This window comes from Canis aureus, chromosome 2, assembly GCF_053574225.1.
Source record: "Canis aureus isolate CA01 chromosome 2, VMU_Caureus_v.1.0, whole genome shotgun sequence".
Lineage (NCBI taxonomy): Eukaryota > Metazoa > Chordata > Mammalia > Carnivora > Canidae > Canis > Canis aureus.
The window spans coordinates 75,027,327-75,052,592 of record NC_135612.1 but is presented as its reverse complement, the minus strand read 5'-3'; the positions used below and the strand labels follow the sequence as shown (position 1 = coordinate 75,052,592).

The 25,266-nt window shown below is 45.9% G+C and overlaps 1 protein-coding gene across 8 annotated transcripts in view; it reads left to right on the top strand.

Annotated features, from left to right (window-relative positions):
• The window catches only part of TBC1D1 (TBC1 domain family member 1), a 237,843-nt gene that overhangs the window by 182,475 nt on the left and 30,102 nt on the right, over positions 1-25,266 (top strand). For 7 of the 8 annotated variants that reach the window (XM_077879631.1, XM_077879625.1, XM_077879637.1 and 4 more), the window contains 3 exons: positions 6,230-6,415; positions 12,912-13,073; positions 20,048-20,206. In XM_077879631.1, the coding sequence (XP_077735757.1) occupies positions 6,230-6,415; positions 12,912-13,073; positions 20,048-20,206 (507 nt within the window). Of the gene's footprint in view, positions 1-3,256; positions 3,378-6,229; positions 6,416-12,911; positions 13,074-20,047; positions 20,207-25,266 lie in introns of those variants that run through there. The other variant, XM_077879659.1, reaches the window with a different exon arrangement.

Sequence of the window (25,266 nt, the reverse complement as noted above, 5' to 3'; positions counted from 1 at the left end):
GTTGGTAACAACAGATGCTGCAGACGCTAATCCCTGTTGTTGACTTTTCTCCAGAGGCTTATTGTTCAGTTTTAATTCTCATTTCCAAAATCTATTGGTGTTGTTAAAACAGAGGTTTCAGAATAACTGGAATCTTAAACATTTCTTCTTCTTTTGACGTGGGACATCAGGATTCTTGAAATGGAGAGAGTTATAAAATGCTTCGAAAGCCAGAGCATCGGGAGAATAAGGGCCTATGCCTTGATGTTTTTTCCCTGGAGCTCCCCTTTCTTACAAGGCACTTAACATGTGACTTGATGCCATGTCTATAAAAGGTGGAGAAACTGCAGTTCCAACCTGATACAAGTTTGTGAAAGTACCAGCCAGGGGTCCTGTGTTCCATACTCGACGGGCAGAAGCCGGACAGATGGGGGGCTGTGTGCGTGCTCCTTTTTCTCCTGCCCTGTCCCAGCACCAACTGTGTTCATACCAATGATGCAAAGTCATGCTCTTGCCCACACATCTGTGGCAGAGAGAGAGAGAAGAATGTAGCAGCAGCGTTTCAAGAGAACAGTTTGGCAGCTAAAATATTGACACACCAACATAGATCAGATTTACGACCCCGTTGAGAATGTCACAGCAAGGATTTCAGTGGAGGCAGTTGTCTCTCAGGACTCCTGAATTGTGGCTGGCTTTAAAATTCCCAGAACCCATAGAAACCTATGGTTTCTGAAAGGCTCTGTAATTTAAGCTTGCTGCATCCTGTCATTAAAGGACATGTGAGAATAGTAAAGTCTAATCCTAGGCTAACGTGCTCTTGCGGCTGCTGGGTTTTGTGGCCCTGCAGACTTTATAAGTACGTTGTCTGTAAGTGCCTGGGGGCTCTACCTTTGGGGTGGTCAGAGGTGAGTATCATTTCCCACACTTTGTACCGAGGGACTGGTACCCCAAAGGTATACGTGTTTCCAGAGGTTTCCAAAGAGGGACTGCCAAGCTGGCCTGGGGGTGGAGGAGCCATACCATACTTGTACCCCATCAGCCTCTGTGCAGCAGCATAGAGCATAGGTTGGGGGAGGAAGCCAGATCCTCAGGGTTACTCTGAAGAATGTTAGAAACACCTAAGGAGCCTCTCTTAGACCACGTAGCACCTCACATCCCAGGCACATATAAGGGATTCTGTATAAATACCGGTGCGAATGGCTTAGGAATTATCCAAGTTCATGCACATATTTGTTATTTAGAATAAGGTTCTCAGCTGGCAGCTGACCAACATCTTCATATTATCCTCACCCTGACCCTGTCCCTCCACTCGACCCCTGCATGTTGAGTTCACATCTCACCAGACTGTACCCCAAGCACAAGTGTGCGTGTCCCTGTGAAAGAGGACTAGTAGAAAGCTGTGCCCTGGGACAAATCTGGATCTTTTAGCACTGACAAGGAAACAGCCCACTTGGATTTATTTAGCCAGGCCACATTTAGAACAAACCAATATTTGTCCCCCTTTCATAAATTACTAAGCAATTTTGCAACTAGGCTACTCTTAATATGAACAAAGGATAATGTATTTAAAAGTTGTTCATTATAAACTGGAACAATGATAATTCTTATCACATAACATGAATTTGGGTGAAGGGGATGTATTTTTCCCCCTACCAGAGTTTGGGAGAAAAATAAGTAATGGATTTTTAAAATTCTAAGTGGGGTTCTCGCTGGGGTGATTTTTGTCCTCTCCCTCCTCCTCAGGGGGCAGTTAGCAACATCAAGGCATTTTTGGTAGTCACTACTGGAGTGGGTACTGTCCTCTGGCAGGTGGTGCCTAGGGAACCCTAAATACTCTCAAATGCACAGAACAGTCCCCCACGACAAAGAATTACCCAGCCTAAAATGTCAGTAGTGCTGAGAAGTTGAGAAAACCCTGCTGTCAACTGTTAGGTTTATTTGGTGACCTTTACAGCAGATTAGCTTTTATTTCGTGAATTCAGAGGTGAAGTTAACACTAGTACTTGTGATCCTTCTTTGTGTTCCGCACTTGGCCTTGGCACCCTGGCCATGTGTGAACGCCTCGACTCCGGTAGCCGACAAGAGTGCCTGCACAGTATTCTCGTGGCAGCAGTGAAGGGGAATGAAGAGGTGACTTGCTGAGTACAGAGGGTTGCACGAGGGAATGAAGAGTAGAGCTGCAGTGTAGAGCCCCAGAATGTGCCCTGAGGACCAGCAGCGGCAGCAACCCCAGAGATCTTGCTAGAAATGCAGATGCTCAGGCACTGCAAAGACCTACTGAATCAAAATCTGGATTTTAGCAAGATCCCTACGTGATGCTTGCACATCTAGGAGTTAGAGAAGCACTGGGTAAGCATTTTGTACTTCGTGTGGTGGCCCGGACTCTTCCTAGCTCTGACCTTGATCAGGTTACAAAACCTCAGGGCACCTTAGTTGTTTTGGTTATAAAATGAGGATGACAGTGTCACCTGTTTCATGGGGGTGGTCATGAGCATCAGACAAGCTGATTTGTGTCAAGGCCTCACAGTAAATGCTTAACAAACTGAGCTGCAATCAATAATAAAAAGTAGGGGCAGCCCCGGTGGCTCAGCGGTTTAGCGCCACCTTCGGCCCAGGGTGTGATCCTGGAGACCCGGGATTGAGTCCCGCGTCGGCTCCCTGCATGGAGCCTGCTTCTCCCTCTGCCTGTGCCTCTCTCTCTGTGTATGTGTGTGTCTTTCATGACTAAATAAATCTTTAAAAAAAAATTAAAAAAAAATAAAAAGTAGGCATAAGTAGAGAACGTTAGGGAGGCAACACATGTCATCATCACCAACAAAGCCTGTACTTCTTGCTGATCTAATTCTTCTGAATTAGAAAATAGCAAACACTGGAGCGTCCTCAGACTCTGGTTTTTGTCAGAAACCCAAGTGGCAGAGAGTAATGGATCTGGGGACCAAGCAGCCTCAACTCCCAGATGCGTTCCATCAGCCCAGCCTGGGTTACCCTTGCTCTGTTCATTACGTTGCAGGATTTGAAAGTAACATAGAGGGAATTTTCAAGACACGCCAGAGAAGAGAGGGCGGTGGTGAAGAGGAGGGATGAGGTTGGAGACAGGAGGCGAGGTGACATGAGCCCTTGACTGATGAGCAGGGCTTTACGGGGAGGGAGAATGTCCAGACTGCACCTTGTGCCCTGTCACCGGGGTGGGTCCCTGGCACGCACCTGCCCAAGGTGAGGCAGTCTCCCCTCGATCGCTTTTGGGAAACGAGACCCTTGCCAGCCAGTGGGGATGTAAATCCTTCAGCGTGAGATGAAGCAGAACTTGAATCACCACCGCAGTGTCCAGCAGAGTTTCAGCAGCCAGGATGGTAAAAGAGAAAAGGGAAGAGCTCAGACGGAAGACTTCAGACTGCAGAGTAAGATTGAATAAGAATACTGACTAACATGCCTTCTGAAAGAAGGATCAACTTTAGCTATAGCGTATTCAGGACCAACTAATGCTAAGTACACAAGTTTGGGGAGATTGGTTTGTCTTCTGAGTGTTTTGCAGAACATCTTGCAGTCTTTGATTTAAATTGGAACAGATTTGCATTACTTTTCCTCAGTTGATTATAAAAATGACGTTTTTATTGTTGCGAATTTTGAAAATACAGAGAACAGCAGGCACGCCCAAACCAGGCACCCATCTGTCTCTCTCTTCAGCAGTATCTGCCAAGCACCTGCTGGGTGGCTGGGGCTGTGCTGGGTGCCAGGTAAACCCTCACTAACAAGGTGGCCTGTCTTGCCTCAGAGCTTACAATTGAGAGGCTAAATTTTTTTTAAAAAATATTTTATTTATTCATGAGAGAGACACACACACACAGAGAGGCAGAGACACAGGCAGAGGGAGAAGCAGGATCCATGCAGGGAGCCCGACGTGGGACTTGATCCCGGGACTCCAGGATCAGGGCTGAAGGCAGGCACTAAACTGCTGAGCCACCCAGGTGTCCCTGAGAGGCTAAATTTTGGTGTGTTTCTTTCCAGTATTTTTTTTTCTGTGCTGTTAAAGACTATGTAATAACAAGCAATAAGAGCTAATGTTTGCTGTATATTTACTGTGTGTTCGACTCTGTTTCAGGTACTTTGTATGATGCGTATTAATCCATGTAACACTTATTTAAAAAAAAGATTTATTTTAGAGAGAAGGCATACAAGCAGGGGGAGGGAAAGGGACAAACAGACTCTGCTGAGCGCAGAGCCCACTCTCTCTACCAAGTGGGGCCCACCCTCTCTACCATGGGATCGTGACTTGAGCTGAGATTTAGAGTGGACGCTTAACTTACTGAGCCACCTTGTAACACTTCTGTGAGGGAGGTGCTGTTATTCCTGCTTGACAGATGAGAAACTGAGGCATTAAAGGGCTAAGCAACTTGTCGAATCACAAAACCAAAAAATGCAGAGTCTTGATTAAAACCCAGGCAGCCTGGCTCCAGAGGCTGACTTTACTTACCGAATGGTCCTGCTTCTCATAATCATTTTAAGATTGACATCATCCAATACAGACAACTGTGATTCCTGCTTTTATACCGACCATTACACACGAGTATCCTCCAAAAGGAAGAATTTTAATTTATTCATTCATTTAATAGGATCATAATAAATTGACATAGATAGAAATGTGATAAGCATTTAAATATTTACAGAGACAACAAAGCATTCTTAATTCTCATCATAATTTTTTTTAATCCAGTAACTTTTAATAGGAGTTAAAATGGACAAGTCACTTTAGGAAATGAAATGTTTGGTACCTTGTGTTTGATTTCATAGATTTTGTAGCAGAAAATCAAACCTGCCTTTAGATAATAAGGAGTCAACGCTGAAACTGTTCTGTTCTGGAAATTAATTATAACGTGGAATTTTGTTGGAACTGTACACTGGAAGAGATTGTATGTTGTGTTCTGGGTGGTTGTATGATTCAGGTTGTCTGTGAAGGGCTTTTCACAGAGCGTGTTAGGACTGTGATTTTTATTTAGGTTCAGTTTAGAGAGAAGTTCCCAAGAATACATTGCCTTAAGTGAGGCCCACTCATATAGGAACTTCTGCTGTTCGTAGCTAGCTTTCAGAGTAAGCAGGTGGGATGTTCTTTCTGCATGTCTGTGCGGTATTTGTGAGAACAGCACTGTGTACTAGCAACGTGGGGTCTGCAGTTAAGATACAAGTTCATAAAACGTAAAGAGATTTCAACTAATAAACAGGAATCTGAAAATTGATGACATAGGAAACATTTGAATTACAGGGATGTCTAGCAGAAAGCATGGACTTCCAGTTAGAGAGACATTAGTTGGGATCCCAGCACACCTGCTTGTTCACTGTCTGACCCTGGGCAACTTACTCTGCTTCTCTGAGCCTTTGTTTTCTCTTCAGGCTAATCCCTGTCTTCTGGCATTGTCATCAGGATTAAATGAGTCTGTCTATAGAAAACACCTGGCATGGTGCCCAGCACTTGGTAGAGGACCCTTTAATGGTCACTGTTATTATTGGCTATTAAATACGCTTTAATCTTCTTCCAGAATACCTAGTCTTATAGCTTAGTGGTTAATAATGCACGTGGAAGCCAGCCTTCATGGGCCCCTACCCTTCCTAGCTGTGTAACATTGGGCAGGTGTCAAATGTACTTAGGTGTGCTTTTCTTTAAAACTGAATAGTTATAGTAGCTACATCTTAGAGTGGTTGAATGTTAAATAAACTAGTATCCATAGAGCCCTCAGAACAAGCTGGTACAGAGTGAGCACTCTGAATGTTTGCCATTACCAATAATACAATCATCAACTCAGAAGAAAATAGAAATATTGCACCTTTAAAAGTAGATATCTTTGAGCATTTCCTCGGCTCTTACAGCTTTTGCTTGCTATTTGATGTATAATTTGATGATTGTGGCTCAATTGATTTCAATGCATATTAAAACTTGAATTTTAAATCTGGTGATATCATTTCATAGTATCTGAACGGACAGAAATCTTCTGATTTGACACTATGTTTAAATTTGTATTGAAAGGGACGCCTGGATGGCTCAGTGGTTGAGCATCTGTCTTTGGCTCAGGGCGTGATCCCGGGGTCCTGGGGTTGAGTCCCACATCGGGCTCCCTGCATGGAGCCTGGTTCTCCCTCTGCCTGTGTCTCTGCCTCTCTCTGTGTTTCTTGTGAATAAATAAATAAAATCTTTTTTTAAAAAATTAATTTGTACTGAAAAAAAAAATGACCGTTCTGAAATGTCCTTTTCCATCCCCAGATTATTCGGAACTGGGGGAGCATCCGCCACGATCTCCTTTAGAACCAGTTTGTGAGGATGGACCCTCTGGCCCTGTCCCAGAAGAAAAGAAAAGGACATCTCGAGAGCTTCGAGAGTTATGGCAAAAGGCTATTCTGCAACAGATTCTACTCCTCAGAATGGAGAAGGAAAATCAGAAGCTAAAAGGTTGGTTTGCCATTCTCTTAGAATGAACAGGCCTGATAACTTTTCTTCCTGATAACTTTTCTTGGCTCTGAAGCGAATCACATCAGACTACAAGTATGCTGTCTTTAAAAAGAAGGAAAAAAAAAAAAAAAGCAAGCTTCTCTCTCTCTTTCTCTCTCTCTCTCTCTCTCTCATATATATATCTGTTAACTTTCTCAAAGTCAAGTTAACACTTTTCACTTTCTGAAGAGTTAATGATAATCTCACCATCCATTTGAAATTACTCCTGTATGGTCATTTTAGCATACTGTCTAGAACTTCAAAGAGGCAACCTTCAGATGTAAGCTTCATCCCTCAAAAGAGTGTTTTCTCTCTTTTCCCCCCCTACTTTGCCGTCAGCCACGGTCTGTGCTTGGCTGGTGAGGTGTGAGCTAATCCTACACAAGTCATTTAAGTTTGTAACCTGTATGTGCATTTTTATTGGGTTGCAGGTAATCTGAAGAGGATTAAGCTTTTTTTTTTTTTTTAAGATTTTATTTATTTATGCATGAGAGACAGAGAGAGGCAGAGACCTAGACAGAGAAGCAGGCTCCCTGCAAGAAGCCTGATGCGGGACTTGATCCCCGATTCTGGAATCACACCGTGAGCCCATGGCAGATGCTCAACCACTGAGCCACCCAGGTGTCCCTGAAGAGGATTAAGCTTTAGTGTTAGCTGAGTTTTACCTGAACCATTACCAACCTTTCCTATAGGAAAGGAGTTTAGACTCCTACAGACTCGTTTAGGAAAGGAGTTTAGACTCCTATAGACTCGTTTAATGCTCCTGACAGAAGGCAGGTGTTAGCCTGAAGAAGAAACTGAGGCTCAGACCAGCCACATTCTTGCCGGGGGTTATGTCAGTATGAAAATAAGACATGAACTTTGAAAGTTTAGATTTTGTTCATTTCCTGTTTCTGTACTGTTGCTTTAACCAAAAAAAAAAAAAAAAAAAAAAAAAAATATATATATATATATATATATATATATATATATATGTATATATTATTTTCACAGTAGCTAAGAAGCTAAGTGGGTGGTATAATGGAAAGAACATGGGTCTTGGAGTATAGAGAGCTGGCTGGATATAAAATAATGGCCATTCTGATCAGGAAGTCTGAACGTGCTTGTTCAGAGGGAGGCTGTGCAGAGTGTGTCACCATGGCCCAAAGCAGTTTTGCAATTAGGCTACATTTCACTGAACTTACTTCTCAACTGTGGGTCTCCCACCTTTTATCTTGATATCTGTATAGAGGTGAAGGGTATTAAGACACCAAATCTGATGAATAAGGTTCATAGTCCAAAAAAGTATGTCATCTTTGACCAAAAACATGAAGTCAGATACAAAGTAATAAGACTTTTTAAAAAAGATTTTATTTATTTATATATGAGAGACCAGAGAGAGAGAGAGGCAGAGACACAGGCAGAGGGAGAAGGAAGCTCCATGCAGGGATCCTGGGTCTCCAGGATCACGCCCTGGGCTGAAGGCGGCGCTAAACCGCTGAGCCACCTGGGCTGCCCAGTAAGACCTTTTGATATGAAAGTGGTTTAGTGGTTGGAATGGGCTACTTATGGATACAGTGGGCTTTCCTTTGTACCTGGTACTGAGGCTGGGCAACGGCTCATCCCCTGAAGTGGCCGTGGAAGGGGTGCCACAGTGGGGGGACTTTACCGCAGCGATGGCTGTTTTCTCCAACTCTGTTTTTCTACCATTTTCTTGTGTGTTCTTGAAGGCAATTCCAAAAGCAGATGTCTAAATAAATCTTTAAAAAAATAAATAAAAGCAGATGTCTACAAGAGCTCTGACTGTGACGGCATCATTGAGTGTGCCATCAGCTGAATGACCACTCTGGACTGCAGCACTCACATTTGTGTGTCTGTTGGTTGGGATTTTTGTTGAAAAGCACAGAGGCAGTTATCTTCATCATGTAGATCATAAATCCTAATACTTATCCTGACTAACCTTCTTGGAAATGACAGCAATGGAAAATCGGAGTGTAGCTGTAAAATAGGAATGGCGCTGGCTTCTTGGGATGTTGGGAGGAATCTTGACTGCAGTTGATGAGACAAGATCAGTTTGCCGCGGAAGCACATCCCCTGTAAAGCTGCGTACATGATAACTAGGCAAACCAGGATGAACAGGGAAGAGCTTCGTAAGGTTACCTGGAACACCCTGCCAGGTGTCACGTTCAGTTCACTGGTGCTTGCCCCCACTTTCTCGCTGTTTCCTCATTCCACCTGGCAGTGGTCAGTCTTGTGTGGTCTTTCATTCTTGCTGTCTGAATTCATTTCTCTTCTTAGCTCTGTAAAGTTCAGCATGTTTACCTTTGTGGTGAAAGCATAATAAATTTCCTTAATAGAGTTTAGGAAGCATGGTTTCAGTGCATGCAGTACCTTTGTTGCTGAGAAGCTTAATCATCAAAAGAGCCTGACCACGAATTGCCTAGAAAACATTTAGTAAGCTTTGTTGGGGTGGGATGGGGGCAGAACTTTCTCATTAAATCCAGAAGCAAGGGGTACCTGGGTGACTGGGTCAGTTGAGCATCTGACTTTTGGTTTTGGCTCAGGTAGTTGATCTCGGGGTTTGGGCTCGAGCCCCGTGTCCAGCTCCACTGTTGGCACGGAGTCTGCTTGGAACTCTCTCTCCCTCTCCCTCCCTTGCTTACTTACACTTGCTTGCTGTCTCTCAGATAAATAAATAAATCTTTAAATAAATAAACACAGAAGTCAGATTTGACAAGAACCAAACAGGAGTATACTGTGTACTCGAGAGAGTCATTCTATTGCATCTTTTTTTTTTTTTTGGTTGCTTTCTGTTTTTTTTAAAGATTTAAAAAAATTTTTTAAGGTTTTATTTTATTTGAGAGAAAGAGCACGAGTAGTGGGGAGAGCCAGAGGAAAGTGAAGAAGCAGACTTCCCCTGAGTGGGGAGCATGATGTGGGATTTGACTTCACGACCCAGAGATCATGAACTGAGCTGAGACCAAGAGTCGAACTCTTAACTGACTGCACTACCCAGGTGCCACTTTTAGTGGCTTTTTTAAGGAAAAGTTAAAGTGTAGCTGGAAGTGGCTGAAGTTGATCAGATGTTAAAGCTGGATTGCTTGCTGTTTGGGAAAGAAATTAGAACATGTATGAGGAGGATCTTCTATGCTTAAGCCTATGTCCTGGCTTTTGAATATGTGGATTAAGTATATCTGTTACTATTCCAGAACCATGGCATCTGAGAAAGAACCAAACCACATCATCTAAATCCACCTCACTCCGCAGTAGGCAGTTGGAAGCTGACTTGTTTTCCCCAGAGTTAAACTGCTAACTTTCTGTGGTGCTGGGACTAAAACACATTACCTGTCTCCCAAGCCAGCAGTCTCCACCGTGCCCCCATGCAGGGCCATTTTCCCCCATTATAAACGAAGATGCAGGCAGCCTAATGCAGGACAGGATGCCGTTCAGTACAGCCATGGTTTGGGGTTAGCACATTATCGCTTGTTGAACTGACTCGTAAAATTCAGAATTTCATGCTTTAAATTAAAGTGTTACACTGTATCTGCATAATGTTACAACACATTGAATTTTGAAGTTTAATTGAATTGTAATGAAAGATATTTTTTAAAGGTTCTTTTTTCCTGGTTAAGCAGATAAAATAAAAAAAGAATGAGTGTGGTTTTTCTAAAATCTCTACAAGTTTGGAGGTCATTTCATCATTGATGTTTCCAGCCTCTCAGCCTTTCCTGACTGAGTTTTTAAGAGATGGTGGGAGTTTGACAAACATTTCATCTGTGAAAGCAGTCGCTAGTGGTGTGGGATTGGGGATGGGCAGCTGCAGCCCCCCAGTGTAATGGGCATAAATCAGACCTGAACATTGTTGGTCCAAAGTCCAAGTTAGCTCATACGTCCATGGTAAATGGTAATACATATTTTAGATGATTCTTGTGCAAAGTTACATTTGATCTCATGTAGTCCTGGTTGCCCTAAGCCCAGAAATGCACAATCATGGGTTTGTAGACCCTCATTTAATATTTTAAACAGTTTGGTCGTATATCTGAAGGCCTTGGCTGGGAGCCTTGATATTTGTTGCAAGCATGCACCAACTGTCTGGCTTGATAAGGCATTTTGGAGGCTCTGAATTTTAGGCAGCAGTGTTCAGATCCTCAAACAGCAGGATGGTGCTTGGGCCAACAGTGAAATACACAGATTAAGCCTTTTCAGTGGAATCTTCTGGCTGGATGTTACTGCTCTGTTGACTTCAGAGCAGGTTCCTCACGTTGCTTCTTGGGCTCCTTCGTGCAGCCACACAGGCTCACAGCAGATCTCAGTGCCAGGGAAATGTCCGCTGGCACCAAGAGCCTAGTGCTACTTGAAGTCACTGTCCCCAGCAAAGCTAGTCCTGAACCCAACTTGCCACAAGGATTCTTTAGTGGGACCTTAAAAAGTGTTATTCAAAGCAAGAAGGAAAAGAATGAAGATGACAGATGAGAAATCACAAGGGCCAGAGTCCCTTGACAACCCACCAGCTGGCAAATAACGTTGGGCAAGCCCTGTACTCGCTCTGAACTTTAGTTTCTGGGTCCATGAAATGAGACGCTGGACAAGGGGTCCCTGCAGTCGTGTGCAGCACCATCTTTTGACACATTTGTACTTGAAGGTGGTAAATGGGGTCAGTTAAATACATAATCCACGTGTCAGATGAATAAGGGCTTACCCTTATTAGCGTCGGGAGCGCTAAGCAGATGAACTGAGTTACTAGCCTTTGCTCAGTTTCTAACATGGAAAAAGGAAATCTTTTATTTCGTGTTAGCAGCACTTTGTAAAGCAGTGTTTCATACTTTTCCTTACTTGACTTTATATTTTTGATAATTTGTGAGTGCTGAGGAGTAGACATTTTGTAGATGCTCAGCATATTTCATCTCCTTTAATCCTCACCAGATCCATTCAATGAGGTAGCTGTAATTCCCATTTTAAAAATAATAAGCACTGGGGTGCGAAGTGTAGTGGTAAAACTGGTGGTGTTGGGTGGGGCGACGTTTCGGATCCTGCCTCCAGCGCTTCCTGCTTCTGTGGCCCTGGGCAAACTCTGAGCCTGCTCAGCTTCCTCTCCTCCTGAATAAAGTGAGGGCAGGCATGGGGAGCGTGCAGGTCTTTTCAGGGGGTCAGGAGAGGACTCTTGAGATGTTTGCATTGACTGATCTGTGTCTCTCAGACTAAGAATGGCTTTGTGCCAGGAAACTTAACAGCTTAGATGAACTGGACAAACTTCTTGAAAAGTGTGATTTACCAAAACTGAAATGAGAAGAAAAAGATCTGAAAGACTCTGTATCTGTTAAAGAGATCATATTGGTATTGAAAATCTTTAGCTTGAAAAACCCCAGGCCTAGAAAGCTCCACTGGATTCTGTTGGACATTTAAGGCCCCTGATAGATACATGCCTGGTCCCAGAAAAACTATATAATTAATAACAGCCAGCTCTGCAGTGCACTGGAAAAGGACCAGGGCCCCGCGCCCCTCCACCTCGTGCTCAGTGACCTCGGAGGAGCTACCCGGCCTCTGCGCCTCGGGTTTTCTCATCCAGAACCCTGCCTCAGAGAGTCATTAGGAGGAGTTTGCTAAATATAAAGTACTTAGGACATGGTATTTGTTTATTATTATCATAAATATGATAGTTGATCAGTTCTGCAGAGGCCTAGGTGTATTGGCTTATACTTAGCTATTCATCACCTGCTGTCCTAATAAACTCATAGTCAAGATCTGAGACGTGAAGTGGAATGGATTTGGGGGTTGGTGACATTACTCCTAGGTCGAAATAGGATATAGTGGTTTTAGATGGGAGTGAAGTTTTCCCATTTAATCCTGAGAATTGTCAAGTTAAACTTTTCCTTGATTGACTCCCCTCCCCTTCTCCCACCCCATTTTGGTAATTAGGTACAATTCTGAATGCAGTTAAAACTGAATGAGGTTGGTGGGGAATAATAAGTACCTTCATATATTTGGGGCGATATCCTAAAAGGCAGATTTATTCTGTTGAGCTGCAGGAAGCAGAAACATGACTAAAGCAGAAGCTACCTAAGGAGGTTTGGCTCTAAACAAGGGGGAACTGTCCTTGGAGAATTGCTCCTGGTTCAGATAAATAAATTGTGTTGGTCTCTGACCATGCCAGGCACCAGGAATTTTAAAACATAGCTCCTGTCCTTGAGATATTTGTGGTTTAATAGGATAGCTGTGGAGATTGCTAGAACTGGATAGGTATGGGATATATTTTACTAGTAGCGCCAACAGTACTCATTGGGGGTGAAGGAGCAAGAGAAATCTGGGATACCTCCTAGGTGTGTTTAGCTTTTTCCCAGGTAAGGAAGATGGGGTGGGGCAGGAGCAGTGACTAATATGGACCTGGCGAGCTGGCTCTAACGGCTCCACATCTCAGCAGTGATGGTAAGGAGGCAGCCATGGTATCCTTTCTAATGTGTTCCTAAATGATCTCTTCCAGCCTCTGAAAATGATCTGCTGAACAAGCGCTTAAAGCTTGATTATGAAGAAATCACTCCTTGTCTTAAAGAAGTAACCACAGTGTGGGAGAAGATGCTTAGCACTCCAGGAAGATCAAAAATTAAGTTTGACATGGAAAAAATGCATTCAGCTGTTGGGCAAGGTAAGCTTTAATGGGGAGTCCGTCCAGCCATCCTTACCTCCCATTGGTGATTGGGGAAAAGTATGGGATAAAAAGATGTTAAAGTCCAACTTGGTGGCCATTTCTCTCCTCGTTACCATGTCCGTCCCTGATCCGTTTCCAGATTTCTTACTTGATGTGAGTGTCGTCACCTTTCAGGATCCCTCTTAATTATTTTTTTTAAAAAAGATTTATTTATTTATTTATTCATGAGAGAGAGAGAGAGAGAGAAAGAGAGGCAGAGACACAGGAGGAGGGAGAAGCAGGCTCCATGCACCGGGAGCCCGACGTGGGACTCGATCCTGGGACTCCAGGATTGCGCCCTGGGCCAAAGGCAGGCGCTAAACCGCTGAGCCACCCAGGGATCCCCTCCCTCATAATTAATTAAAATGTCCAGAAGCCCAGATAACAGGAAGCAGATAGGAATACGGCGCTTAGTTGCCTATAAACTGGGTAATGGTGACGCACTCTGAGTTAAACGGTAAGGTGAAAACGAATCGTACAGCTCCCCTCTGAGCACTGTCAGGAGACAACACGGGGTTTTGCGTGAAGACTTCAGACAGGTAGTCCCAGGTTTAGACCCCAGCTGTAACTGATTTACTTTGTGATCTTAGGCAAGCAGCTTCACCTCTCTGAGCCCCACTTTCCCTGTAGGTAAGATGTGGGTGATGACAGTGATGGCTGTGAGCAGTAAATAAGCTGGTACCTGGAAGCACACTGCACGTGCCTGCTGTCCTGGAAGGCCCGGGTGGGTGGGCAGTGTTTGCTGACTGTGTGCCAGTCCGCACTGCTGCTGGCGTAAGTATAGAACTTGAGACTAAGCATTTAGAAACTTGCAGCGATTTGATAAGGATGATCCTTTAAAAAAAAAAAAAAGTGGACTTATATTTTGTCAGTCTTTTCCTGTTTCATTTTTATATGAATTTACTTCTGGTGTATTTTGTAAAAAAGTATCAGCAGTGGATTGGAGCACTCTATATATATCTTTAAAGATTTTTATTCATTTATTTGAGAGCAAGAGGAGAGAGAAAACAAACAGGAGGAGGGGCAGAGGGAAAAGCAGGCTCCCTCCTGAGCATGAAGCCTGCCGCAGGGCTTGATCCCAGGACCCCAGGGTCATGACCTGAGCCAAAAGCAGACACTTAACCAACAGAGCCACCCAGACACCCCTATTTGGAACATTTTAAAAGAAAACAAAAACTGGTTCTTCACAGCTAGTTTGAATAGCTCTATTTTACATTCTAACTTTGGTCGATTATTAGTGTTTTGTTTTATTTTTTAAGATTTTATTTATTTATTCATGAGAGATAGAGAGAAAGAGGCAGAGACACAGGCAGAGGGAGAAGCAGGCTCCATGTAGGGAGCCTGATGCAGGACTCGATCCCAGAACTCCAGGAACACGCCCTGAGCCAAAGGCAGACGCTCAACTGCTGAGCCACCCAGGTGTCCCTGTGATTGTTAGTGTTTAAGTAAAACAACTATTTCTTTTAAATAAATGTTTATTAGCATCTCCTGGCAAAATCAGAGGCTTTCGGAGTCTAACTCTAGTGGTTACTGAGTTCTGGTCAATGTATTCATGAATAACCAAGAATTAATTAATTAATTTATTTTTTATAACCAAGAATTTAGACAAAGCTTTGCAAACATGTGTGAAGTTTGTTAGTTTTCTTCTGACTTTATTTAGCAGCTCAGTGGAAGAAGTTGCACAGTGTTATTCCTCTCTAAGACGGTACAGCAGAGCAGTTTTCTCTCATCTTCTATGGGCACTATTTAACCTTTATCTGAATTTCATAGCATCAGTTTTAGTAATAATAAGTTGTTGCTAAGTTATGACTTTCCCCTTTCCATGGACAAGGAAACATTACTCAGAGGTAACGGGCTCAGGACCCCAGAGCTCCCCACACACCCTTCTGCTAGAGTTCTCACCTCACGGCACTACCTGTGGTTGAACCTGCCTCGGCAGCGCCAGAGACCAGAAGTGTTGCAGGTGTTGAAGGGTCAGGCTCCAGATTGGCCAGTGACTGCCAGTGTGACCTTCGCCGACATCCTCCCCTTTTTGGGCTCGGGCCTCCCAGCTGCTAGAATGAGAGGCACAGACCATACTGAGGGTCTCACAGCTCTTCCTGTTCTCACATTCTTTGGGCAGTTGCTGGAGGCTTAACCACTGCACCACATGGTCCCAGATTGCTATCTGGAAACAGGAGAAAGCAGAGAAAGGAATGAGTCTGTTCTTTCCTTTTCACTGCTGACTAAATGATGGTCTTTAGGTGGCTTTGCTTCTACAAAAGGGAAGTGGCAAGGGTCTGTGACAGCTATTCCAGAAGCGTGAGCTTCTTAGAAGCCTGGCACCTGGATGCATTGGTTTTTCATTATGCATTTTACAAGGTGGGGGGGGGGGGGGACTGATGGAAACATGGTGGGCACCTGGAACCTGCGTAGTGAAGTATGACATAGGTGATTGTATAGTTTGCATGCCGAGGTGAGCCAACCTGGAATTCCCTCTGTAGCCACGGACACGACCACATCACTGCCTGTGGCAGGGACTCTGTTTCTAACTGCACAGAGAGCTCTGTCAATGATTCAGCTGCTTTCAACGCATAAGATGTAATGACTCCAAGCAAATGCGACAGTCCCTCTTGCAGCCTAGAATAGAAAAACAAGACTAAATCAGAACCACCCCCTTGGCCTTTATGGTAGAGGCCAAGTTACTATGGAGCCTTTGAAAGAGAAGACAGTCCCTGTATGGGTGATGAGGCCCTTCCTCCTAATGATCTGAGGACTCCCCTAAGTGATAGAAAAAAGGCATTTATAAGCTTCCCAAGTTAAAACTAGATCAGAACAGCAGGATTAGGGTGCCAACTTGGGACAACAAAGAATAATTCTGCAGAGCTTTACATAACTCAAAGCTTAGTTAGGGTTCGAATGATTTCACTAAAGAGAGCGAGGTAGAAGTATATGAACTGGAGCATACTCTTCAGGAATGAGATTGCTGAGAGGCTGCCTGGGCAGTTGGCAGGACGAGCCAGATGCAGACATTCCTTACCTATGATCCGGCAATGCCACACCTGGAAACTTAGTCTAAAAATTAATCGGTCAAAAACGTGCTGCAGTAAGAAGGATGCTTCTTATGGCATTGTAGAGTCGGAAACCAAAACAGAACCCCCAAACCCCAACAGTGTGACCATCGTGTGCCATGGTCCTTGGAAATGACACAATAGTTATAATTACCGATGTAAAAGATGTCCGAGACAAGTAGTTAAATGAAAAAAAGTGGTGCATGGTCTAACACAGAGTTGTCTGTTTCTGTGGGCACATAGGTAGGAAGCCGCGCACACACATTTGCAACATCTGCTTTACCCAGCATAGCCCTGGTTTACAGCTCTGCCCGGTGCAATAATTAATACCTTCCTCCCCTTGCTTTCAAGAGCTTCCTGCTTTAGGTGGTGAATTCTATGTTCATTGTAGTTATGAGTGGTTTTTCACCCTCTTTATACCTTTTGCATTTTTAGAAGGACTTAAAAAAAAAAAAAAAAGGCGAGCACAAATCATGTCCGAAGTCAGTAAAAATAAAAAGGTACTGACATTGAGGGGGAGGGACCTCCTGTCCTCGCAGAAGCCAGCCTGCCCACCCAGCATAAGAGTGGGTTATGAGTGGAGGCAGAAACACTGGCTCTGATGTGCACGACTCTTTGTTTTTAAATCACAAAACCCAAGCTCTCTTAAATACCAGAATATGTGGTCTGGTCCAGTGACACAAACAGTATTTTTTTCCTCCAAAAAAATGAAGGTCTGATAAGATAATGGGAATGATTTAGTAATAAAAGGAAATTGGTCATCTCATACCTTGGGAAGATTTCCCAGTCTGAAAAAAATATTTTGTGAAAAGTCCCGTTATAAATCACTTAACATGTTGACTGTTTTTCAAGCCACATTTACGTCTTGTGTATTTTTTTTAATGATTTTTTTAATCTATTCATTTGAGAGGGCAAGCACGAGCAAGGGGGAGGGCAGAGGGCGAAGCAGAGTCCCCGCTGAGCTGGGAGCCCAATGTGGCACTCGGTCGGTCCCAGGACCCCCCGGGATCAGGACCTGAGCTGAAGGCAGATGCTTAACTGACTGAGCCACCCAGGTGCCTCTAAGCCACAATGACTTCTGATATAGTTTCAAATGTTAAGGTCTTGTGCATGCATGTGCAGGTGTACTCGCACCCTAAGAAATACCTCTGGGCAGGGAGGGCAGGGAGAGAAGGAACGGAACGGTATAAAAAGGCAGACGTCAGGGTGTATTCGTTTTGTGTTGCTACCATAACAAAATATTACAAAATTGGTGGCTAAAACAGTAGACATTTTTCTCTCCCACTCCCGGAGGCCAGAAGTCTGGAGTGGGAGCGGAGGCGTCGGCGGGGCTGCCCTTAGCCACTTCTGGAGACTGTCGGCATTCCTTGGCCTGGGGCTGCGCCCCTCCAGTCCCTGCCTCCTGCTCACAGTGCCTGCTTCTCTTGTCCTCTCCTCTGTGTCTCTTATAAAGACGCATGTCCTTGGATAGAGGGCCCACCTGCATAACCAGCGTGATGGTCTCATTTCAAGACCTTAATTATCATCTATAAAAACTTTTTCCAGGGCACCTGGGTGGCTCGGTGGTTGAGTGTGTGCCTTCAGCTCAGGGCGTGATCCTGGGGTCCCGGGATCGAGTCCCGCATCAGGCTCCCCGTGGAGACCCTGCTTCTCCCTCTGCCTTTGTCTCTGCCTCTCTCCCTGCCTCTCTCCCTGTGTTTCTTATGAATAAATAAATTTTAAAAATATATTTAAAAAAAACTTTTTCCAAATCACATTCACTGGTTCTAGGCATTAAGATGGGGAAATATATTGTTGGGGGGCCGCCATTCAACCCACTACTACACAGGATCATGAGACTAATGTCGAGACCAGCATTTAGAGAAGGTGTGGGTGAGGTCACAGTTAAGTATGGCCCTGTGTTTCTCACACAGGCTTCTTTTTTTTCTTTTACAGCCAGTTTGTGTAAGGGAAAAATCAAATTACTTCCATACCTCGAGTATCTATCTATCTATCTATCTATCTATCTATCTATCTATCTATCTATTTATTTATTTTTAAGTAGACTCCACACCTAGCGTAGTGCCCAGTCCAGGGCTTGAACTCATCACCCCGAGATCCAGACCCAAGCTGAGATCAAGAGTCAGATGCCTAACCGACTGAGCCATCCAGACGCCCTACCTAGAGTATTTCTAAGAGATGGCTGATTGTTCTAAACAGTTCCTTGTGGATCTGGTAATAAATGACATTGACTACTTTCTAGTTCAGATCCAGAAATGATGAGTTTATTACTAACCTCCAGGCAGGAACATAGCATATGTTTTTCCAGTACCCATCTGAGTAGCAGCTTGTCTGACTGTTGTGACAGGGAAGACATGAAGAAAAAACAGCAGTCCCTTTCTCTGCTCTGCTCCTAACCAGCTGGGTGATCTCGGGTGAGGGACCTGTTCTTGTTGGCCTCAGTTTCCTTGTCTTTACCCTGAGGATCATCATCCTATTTACCTCTGCAAGTCGTGGGGATGACAAAGTACTTAGAATGGTGGCAGCACCTGGTGACCTCATGGTAAATGTTACCTGCTGGTGAGACTTCTCTCAGACGTGGCCAGTGGAAAATCAGGAATCCTGGCCAGGCACGCTGAGTAGCAGCGAAGTGTACAAAGCAGTCACAGTTTTTCCTGAATGGAAGGAAAGATCCATCCCTAAATTGGAGGTTCCTCGTCTCTCAAGGGAGCTCCTGTCAGAGATGAGAAAGATTCGATATCTTATTCTGCAGGCTGCCTTTTCTCCCCATCTCCACATTTGGGCAGGATGGTGAACCAGAAGCATTTGTTTGCTTGTTTGTTTTAAGATTTTATTTATTTATTCATGAGAGACAGAGAGAGAGAGAGGCAGAGACACAGGCAGAAGGAGAAGCAGGCTCCATGTAAGGAGCCGGACATGGGACTCGATCCTGGGTCTCCAGAATCACAACCTGGGCCGAAGGCGGTGCTAAACTGCTGAGCCACCTGGGTGTCCCCAACCAGAAAGTTTTGACTCAAAAGCGTCACTTTTCTAATGAAGTTTGCCTTAAATAACATCATTGGCTTCAAGAGAGCTTTTCCTAGTTTTAGACGATGTTTTTAACCACTTGGAAAAGTGTTCAAATCAATTGTATTTAAAACATGAGCTAGAGAGGCTCTCGGATAGCTTTTCTTGTGTCCAGGTCCCCAAGGCACATTCGTGTGGATGGTGTCCAGCCTCTCATCCTTTTCTCTGCCCACCTCGCTCATGGGGTCTAAGCAGGATTCCCCAGTTAGGATGCTCAAGAACATTCCGTAGATCCCCAGAGCTGCCAGATAACATGCAGGCTCCCTACCCTTCATTTCGCCTCTTGAGGTAGCCCATCCAGCTTGACTGCCCTTAAGGTTTCCTTCCTCTGACCTGTCTTCTCTCTCACCTCCCACACTCTGGCATCTTGGCACAAGTGAAGGATTCCATGCCATCTTGGTCTCCTTCATCTGAATCCCCACACTCGGCTCACGTCCCCTGTGTGAGACGGCATCTTGCACTATAACTTTACGTGGCTGGGCATCTTTCCCTAGAACGTTACTAAATAGGCACCAGAGAGGGGCTCATGCCATTCACCAGTTCAGCCTTTGCTGGGTCTGGCCCAGTCTGAACATAGTATGTACTTGAGAGCCACAAGGCAAGCAAGAGGGGCCACGGGAGGTGGGGGGAAAGATGGGGATGTGCAAGGGGGGGGAGGGGAGCATAGAGGACAAAATGTTGGTTGTTTGACTTTCCATTTCGATGCTCTTAATTCCTATGGAACAAGAGGTTGGGTCAATGGAATGAAACCTAACTCCTTTTTATTAAGTCATGCTCTGAGCATAAAAATCTACTTTCTACCCGCCCCCCTTGAAGGTGTGCCACGTCATCTTCGGGGGGAAATCTGGAAGTTCCTGGCAGAGCAGTACCGCCTTCGACACCAGTTTCCCAGTAAACAGCAGCCAAAGGACACACCGTACAAAGAACTCCTAAAACGGCTCACCTCCCAACAGCATGCGATCCTTATCGACCTGGGTAAGTCGGCCGTCAGCGTGACATGCCAGCGGAAGCTTCTCTCGCTTGAAAAATGGGAAGAGACCGTCGGAGTTGCTTAGCGATCTGCCTTTAGGTTTAGCCATCAAAATTTACTACTGAGACTTCCAGTTGGAAAAGCCCCGGAGTAATCACAGATGCCTTCAAGTATATAAAAATCTCTCTCTCTTGTCCAGGCAGCTTGTTAACTCCGCTCTGCAGGAAGGCTCCGGTCGTGATCGCCGTTCGGTTCAGTAATTCAGATACTGATAGGAGGTTTTAGAGTCCACCGAAGGAACATCCTGGAAAACCTAAGTGTCAGAACCGACGCTTGGTCTAATAGCAGGAGGCACGCCCTAGTCTTTACCGATTACAGACAGGACTTATTAGAAAAGTTGTAGAAAGCAATTGTAGGTGGGTTTGGGACCGGTTTATTCTGGAAACAGGGTGGCATCCTTGTCTCTTGAACAGTGTTAAAAACCCTGAGATGGGGGAAACTGTGTTGGGTACATCTGCACCTGCCCCAGTGAGGAACGAGTGGAATTAGGATTATCACTGTGGTGTATGAAAGGGCCCCCCACCCCGCCGACCTGTCAGTGGCCATGAGCGGGGTGGAGGTGGGGTGCATCCTCTTCTGTCTGCTGCCCCTCACAGCCGCTGGCAGCAGGGCTCCCAGGCCCCCACTGGCCCCATGTGGCAGGACCTCGGGCCTGTGGCTTTTAGAGCACGTGGTCCTGCTTCTGGAACATCCATCCTGGCGGCTGCCGCTGAGGGCTCCCCAGAGTTCCTGTCTGTGCTCCGGGCCCCACAGTGGCCTGGCTCCTGAGGTTCCTCCAGCTGGGAGGGAGGGTATTGCCCAGTGGTTTGGTGTGGGCTAGACGAGACAGCATCGAGTCTTACCTGTCCAGCCACGTAGCAAATTAAAGGGTTAACCTCATACGAGTTCTTTGTCAGGTCCAAGCTCAGATGTCCTGTCTAAGAAACTGCCCGGACCTTCTCTCTCCCGCCTTCAGTCTGGATCAGGTGTTTCTGCTGGGCCTTTGGGTCCCACCCCTTGCTACCCCGCCGTGATACTTCCACATTCGACATTGTCACGATTATCATTAGTATTTAAAGCTAATATGTACCTTCATCCTGGGCCAAATGTCCTGTAAAGTTACTTAAGGTACCTTCTTTAGTCTTTGCAACACACCCAGGCAGATATTGTTCTATCTCTGTTGAGAGCTGAGAACTGAAACGCAGAGAGGTTAAGTAACTTGCTCAAAATAACATGCAGAGCGCACTCCCTCCCCCGCCCCCATAACATCTTGAGGAATGGGCCCTGAATCTTCTTAAGAAAGAGTAAACTGAGGCACAGGGAGGACTGCTGTGGAGCACGGACATACGGTTAACGGGCAGCCCCCCCTGAAGGCCAGCCCCCCTTCCCAAGGCCCCCTGAGCCTGGGATGCCTGTGCGTTCCCATGGCGATGGCTGGCCCAGGGTGAAGGGTGATGCTGCTGACAGGCCGTGACTGCCCCTTGGGGACCAAGTGTGAGGCCTGGGGCTGGAGCCCGTTTGGCCCACTGACCCCCAGAAGAGCAGTTTTGTGAACTGGCAGCTGTGTTTGCTAATGTGATGAGTAACAGAAAAATGTCATTATGTTCCTATCACATGAAATGAAGTGAAAAATAAATGGAGAGTAGGAAGGGGCAGAGGGTGGGAGGTACAGCCGGTTTCTCTGCCTGCTCGCCACTGTTTCATGGGATGGGAGGAGGAGGAGGAGGGGAGCCTGTTCCCCCTCTTATTACAGATGTTCTCTTAGTTTTCACTAGTATTCCTCTCGTCCTTCCCCAGGCAGCATGGACCCTCTGCCTCCTGGTGCTCAGAGGTACTCACTTTCCTGCAGAGGGGGATGAAAAGGCCTGGTCAGCATTAAGGCCTGGGGTGGGGGTCCCTCCCCTGCCGTGAGCCCACTCCAGTTGTCACGGGGTCCGTGCGACCAAGACTCTCCCTTTCCTCATTCTCAGGCAGAGCCAGGTGACCCTCCTGCCCTCTCGTCCCTACCTGGCTCCCCCTCTCACCCCTCTGCACCCCCCACTCCCACCAGGCCAGCTCAGCTCCACCCCACTCTGCCCCCCACAGCACTGGCCACCTCTCCAGCTCACTTCTTTCCCAGTCCTGGCCTCCACTTCAGATGCCCTCCACATACCCACCCAATGCCCAAAAGAAGCTGTTTTCCAACAATACATTTTCCATGTAACCTCTGTGCAGGTGTCCAGGTTTTACCCAGGGACCCTCCCAGAGCCGGACTTCTCTCCTGACCGGAGCTGGGGAAACCACCCAGCAGCGGGCCCAGGGTGCACAGCCTGCCGGCTCCGCTCAGCCAGGTTCGGAGAGGCCTCACTTAGGAGTTCCTGCAAACCTCACTTCCTGCTCCCCTCTCACCAGGGGTGGCATTTGCCCAGTTAGTTGTTTGGTCTACACTGTGGCTAAGTCGAGGCCCAAGAAAGGTGTGTAGTGCTGAGTGAAAACAAATCAGTATTTCAGTTTTTCTTAGGAAGTGGCACTTTTATCCTGGTCACAAGAACAGAGTGCCTGTTGGTTAGTTGTATTCTGGATCTTCGTGGGTTTTTGTTTTCCTGCCTCTTGCTTTCCTTTCTGAAATTAGCTCTTCGTGTAATCAGCGTTTCATAAGATTTTTTTTTTTTTCCTCCAAAGAGTAAGAATAATAGACTTTGTAGTCAGGCAGTGCTTTATAGTTTATAAAACTTAATTTTTAAGCTTTGTCTGATTTCAGCTTTACACAACCCTGTATGAAGCTGGGCACATACTATCTGCGCTACAGTGGAGGTGATAAATGAAGCCGAGAGAAGTGTGTACTTTGTCCAGGTGACAAGCTACTCAATGGCAGAAAGTTCTAGGCCTGGGGTCGTCTTAGTTTCTGTATCATGCCCCTTCAAGGACACCATACAGCTGTTCTTTCTTGGATCTGCCTGCCACACACCAACACAGCTTTCCCCGAGGCAATGCACCGGCAGAGTTGACCACACCCAGCCAAGGGAAAATCGCTTCTCCTGGGCTGAGCAGAGGCCACTTAGCAAATCGTTCTTAGACATGGACAGATAGGCACCCTGCCTTCTGGCTCTGCCTCCCACTCCCACACTACAGGCTGCCAACCAGAGACCCCCTCAAGCTCCCTTCCTCTGTCCTCCACTGCTTCAGAGGCTCCTCTTCCTGACACCCCAGCCCAGACACCTCCTGGCAGTCAGGACTTCCACCCATGAGGCTCTCCAGCCTCTCCCCTGACAGGACGGATTTAGCCAGAACAAAATGTGAGCAGGTCCAGAAATACAGGAACACCCTTAAATCTAAGAACAGAGACAAGAACTGCCCCTAATCCTCCTCCACATCGATGACTTGTGTTATTCATCTGTGTTTTATAGGTCTCTAAAGTGGTAACATAGGGGTTTACATACCCCACAGAGGTCTGGTGAGTCTTTGGTGACCAGAGGTAGTATTGTCTGATGGGCTTCTAGAGACCTTCCATCAGTGACCCGTGAACGGGCGCAGCCGTGCCCCTGCTGCAGTGAGGTGCAAAGCGTATATCCAGAGACGTGGCTGGCTCCATAGTCCAGCATGAGAGCTGTCGTATTGATGTCGGCTTCCACTTAACATATTTTAACCAAAGGTATAAAAGCTGCCTGGTGTCTTAAAGAAAAGGAGCTATTATCTGAGTGTTAGAAAGAAGAATTTTCTCCTTGCTTTTTTAGAGTCCATAAAAGATGAGGAGGAGAAGAGCCTCCAGAATGAAGGATGGGCTGAGAGTGTTTAAGAACAGTGACTATAGAAGGGCAGAGAGGGTTTTCCCTTCTCACTCCCTTTTTGGTAATTTGCCTCGCTTGGCTGCACCACAAAAGCGGAGTCCTGTGTGCTTGGGGTAGTAGATGGGTGCTGAGAGTGAGCACCACTTTCTGTTTCATCTTGGGGTTGACGTCCTGTGTGAGAAACTAAAAAGCGTTAATGGCAAAAACCAGAAAAGTACCTAGAATTTGCCGTGCAGTGATCTTGTTCTGTACCACCTGTCTGGCCAGTTGGGGACTTGCCTTTATGGGGGTCCCTTGAACAGTCACAACTCAAGAGTGTAAGAAATTCTTGCACTAACAGCTACGTGCATAATTCCCAAGGGTCTGTCCCTGTCTGTTGTGGTATCATCCAGACCACATACGATAACCTATTGCTCATCTCAGTGGCTTACTGATCACTCTTCAGCCTCAGACCGACAGAACTAAGTGTGGGTGTGATAAGGTGGGGTGACTTCATCTCCTCTTGTAGGGGTCTGAACTCTCCTTGTGACCTCTAAGCCAAAAAGAAGTCCTTAGCTAGAATTCACAAATTCCCACAGTGTAAAGACTCCCACCTTGGCTAATGTTCAGCTACAAACTTGGGGTTCACTGACTGTGGAATTTAGCAGAGATGCGCGTGGACTCCGGAGGAGCCAGTTCCAGGGGTCACTGGACTTAGCCAAACATTTCTTAAAAGTAATCTGTCCAGAGAGCAGCTCTCTCTCTCCCCTCACCCTGCCCCTGCCCCTACTCATTCAAGTAGTGGTTCCTCAGATCCTTCCTGAGCACCTGGTACATTCCTTGCCCTCTCAGAAATACACGCTCCAGTGGGGAAGACGAACACGAAACAACCGATAACCACATTATTACACTAAAACTGTGAGGAGTTCTACAGAGCATATTTTCTCCTCAGCCTTTCTCAAATGCCACTCAGAGCTAAATGCAGCAATTTAAGAAGACCTTAGGATCACAGCTCTCATCAGGGAAGGAGACCTGGAGGTGGTTCGGTTGTTGGGTTGCTCTGCTTCCCCTGCCACAGAGGAAGCCGAGGGACAGGGAGTCAGAGGGTCCAGGCTGAGTGCTGATTAGCCAGTCCTGCCCCCTGGAGATGCAGAAGTCTCCAGGCTCTTTGTGAAAGAAGCCAAAGAAAGAAGCTTGTTTGTCAAGTGTTGGGGCCGCCACTGACTGAATAGTTCTGCAGGTGACCCTGTGTGTGCCCCCAACCGATCTCTGGGCTCCCC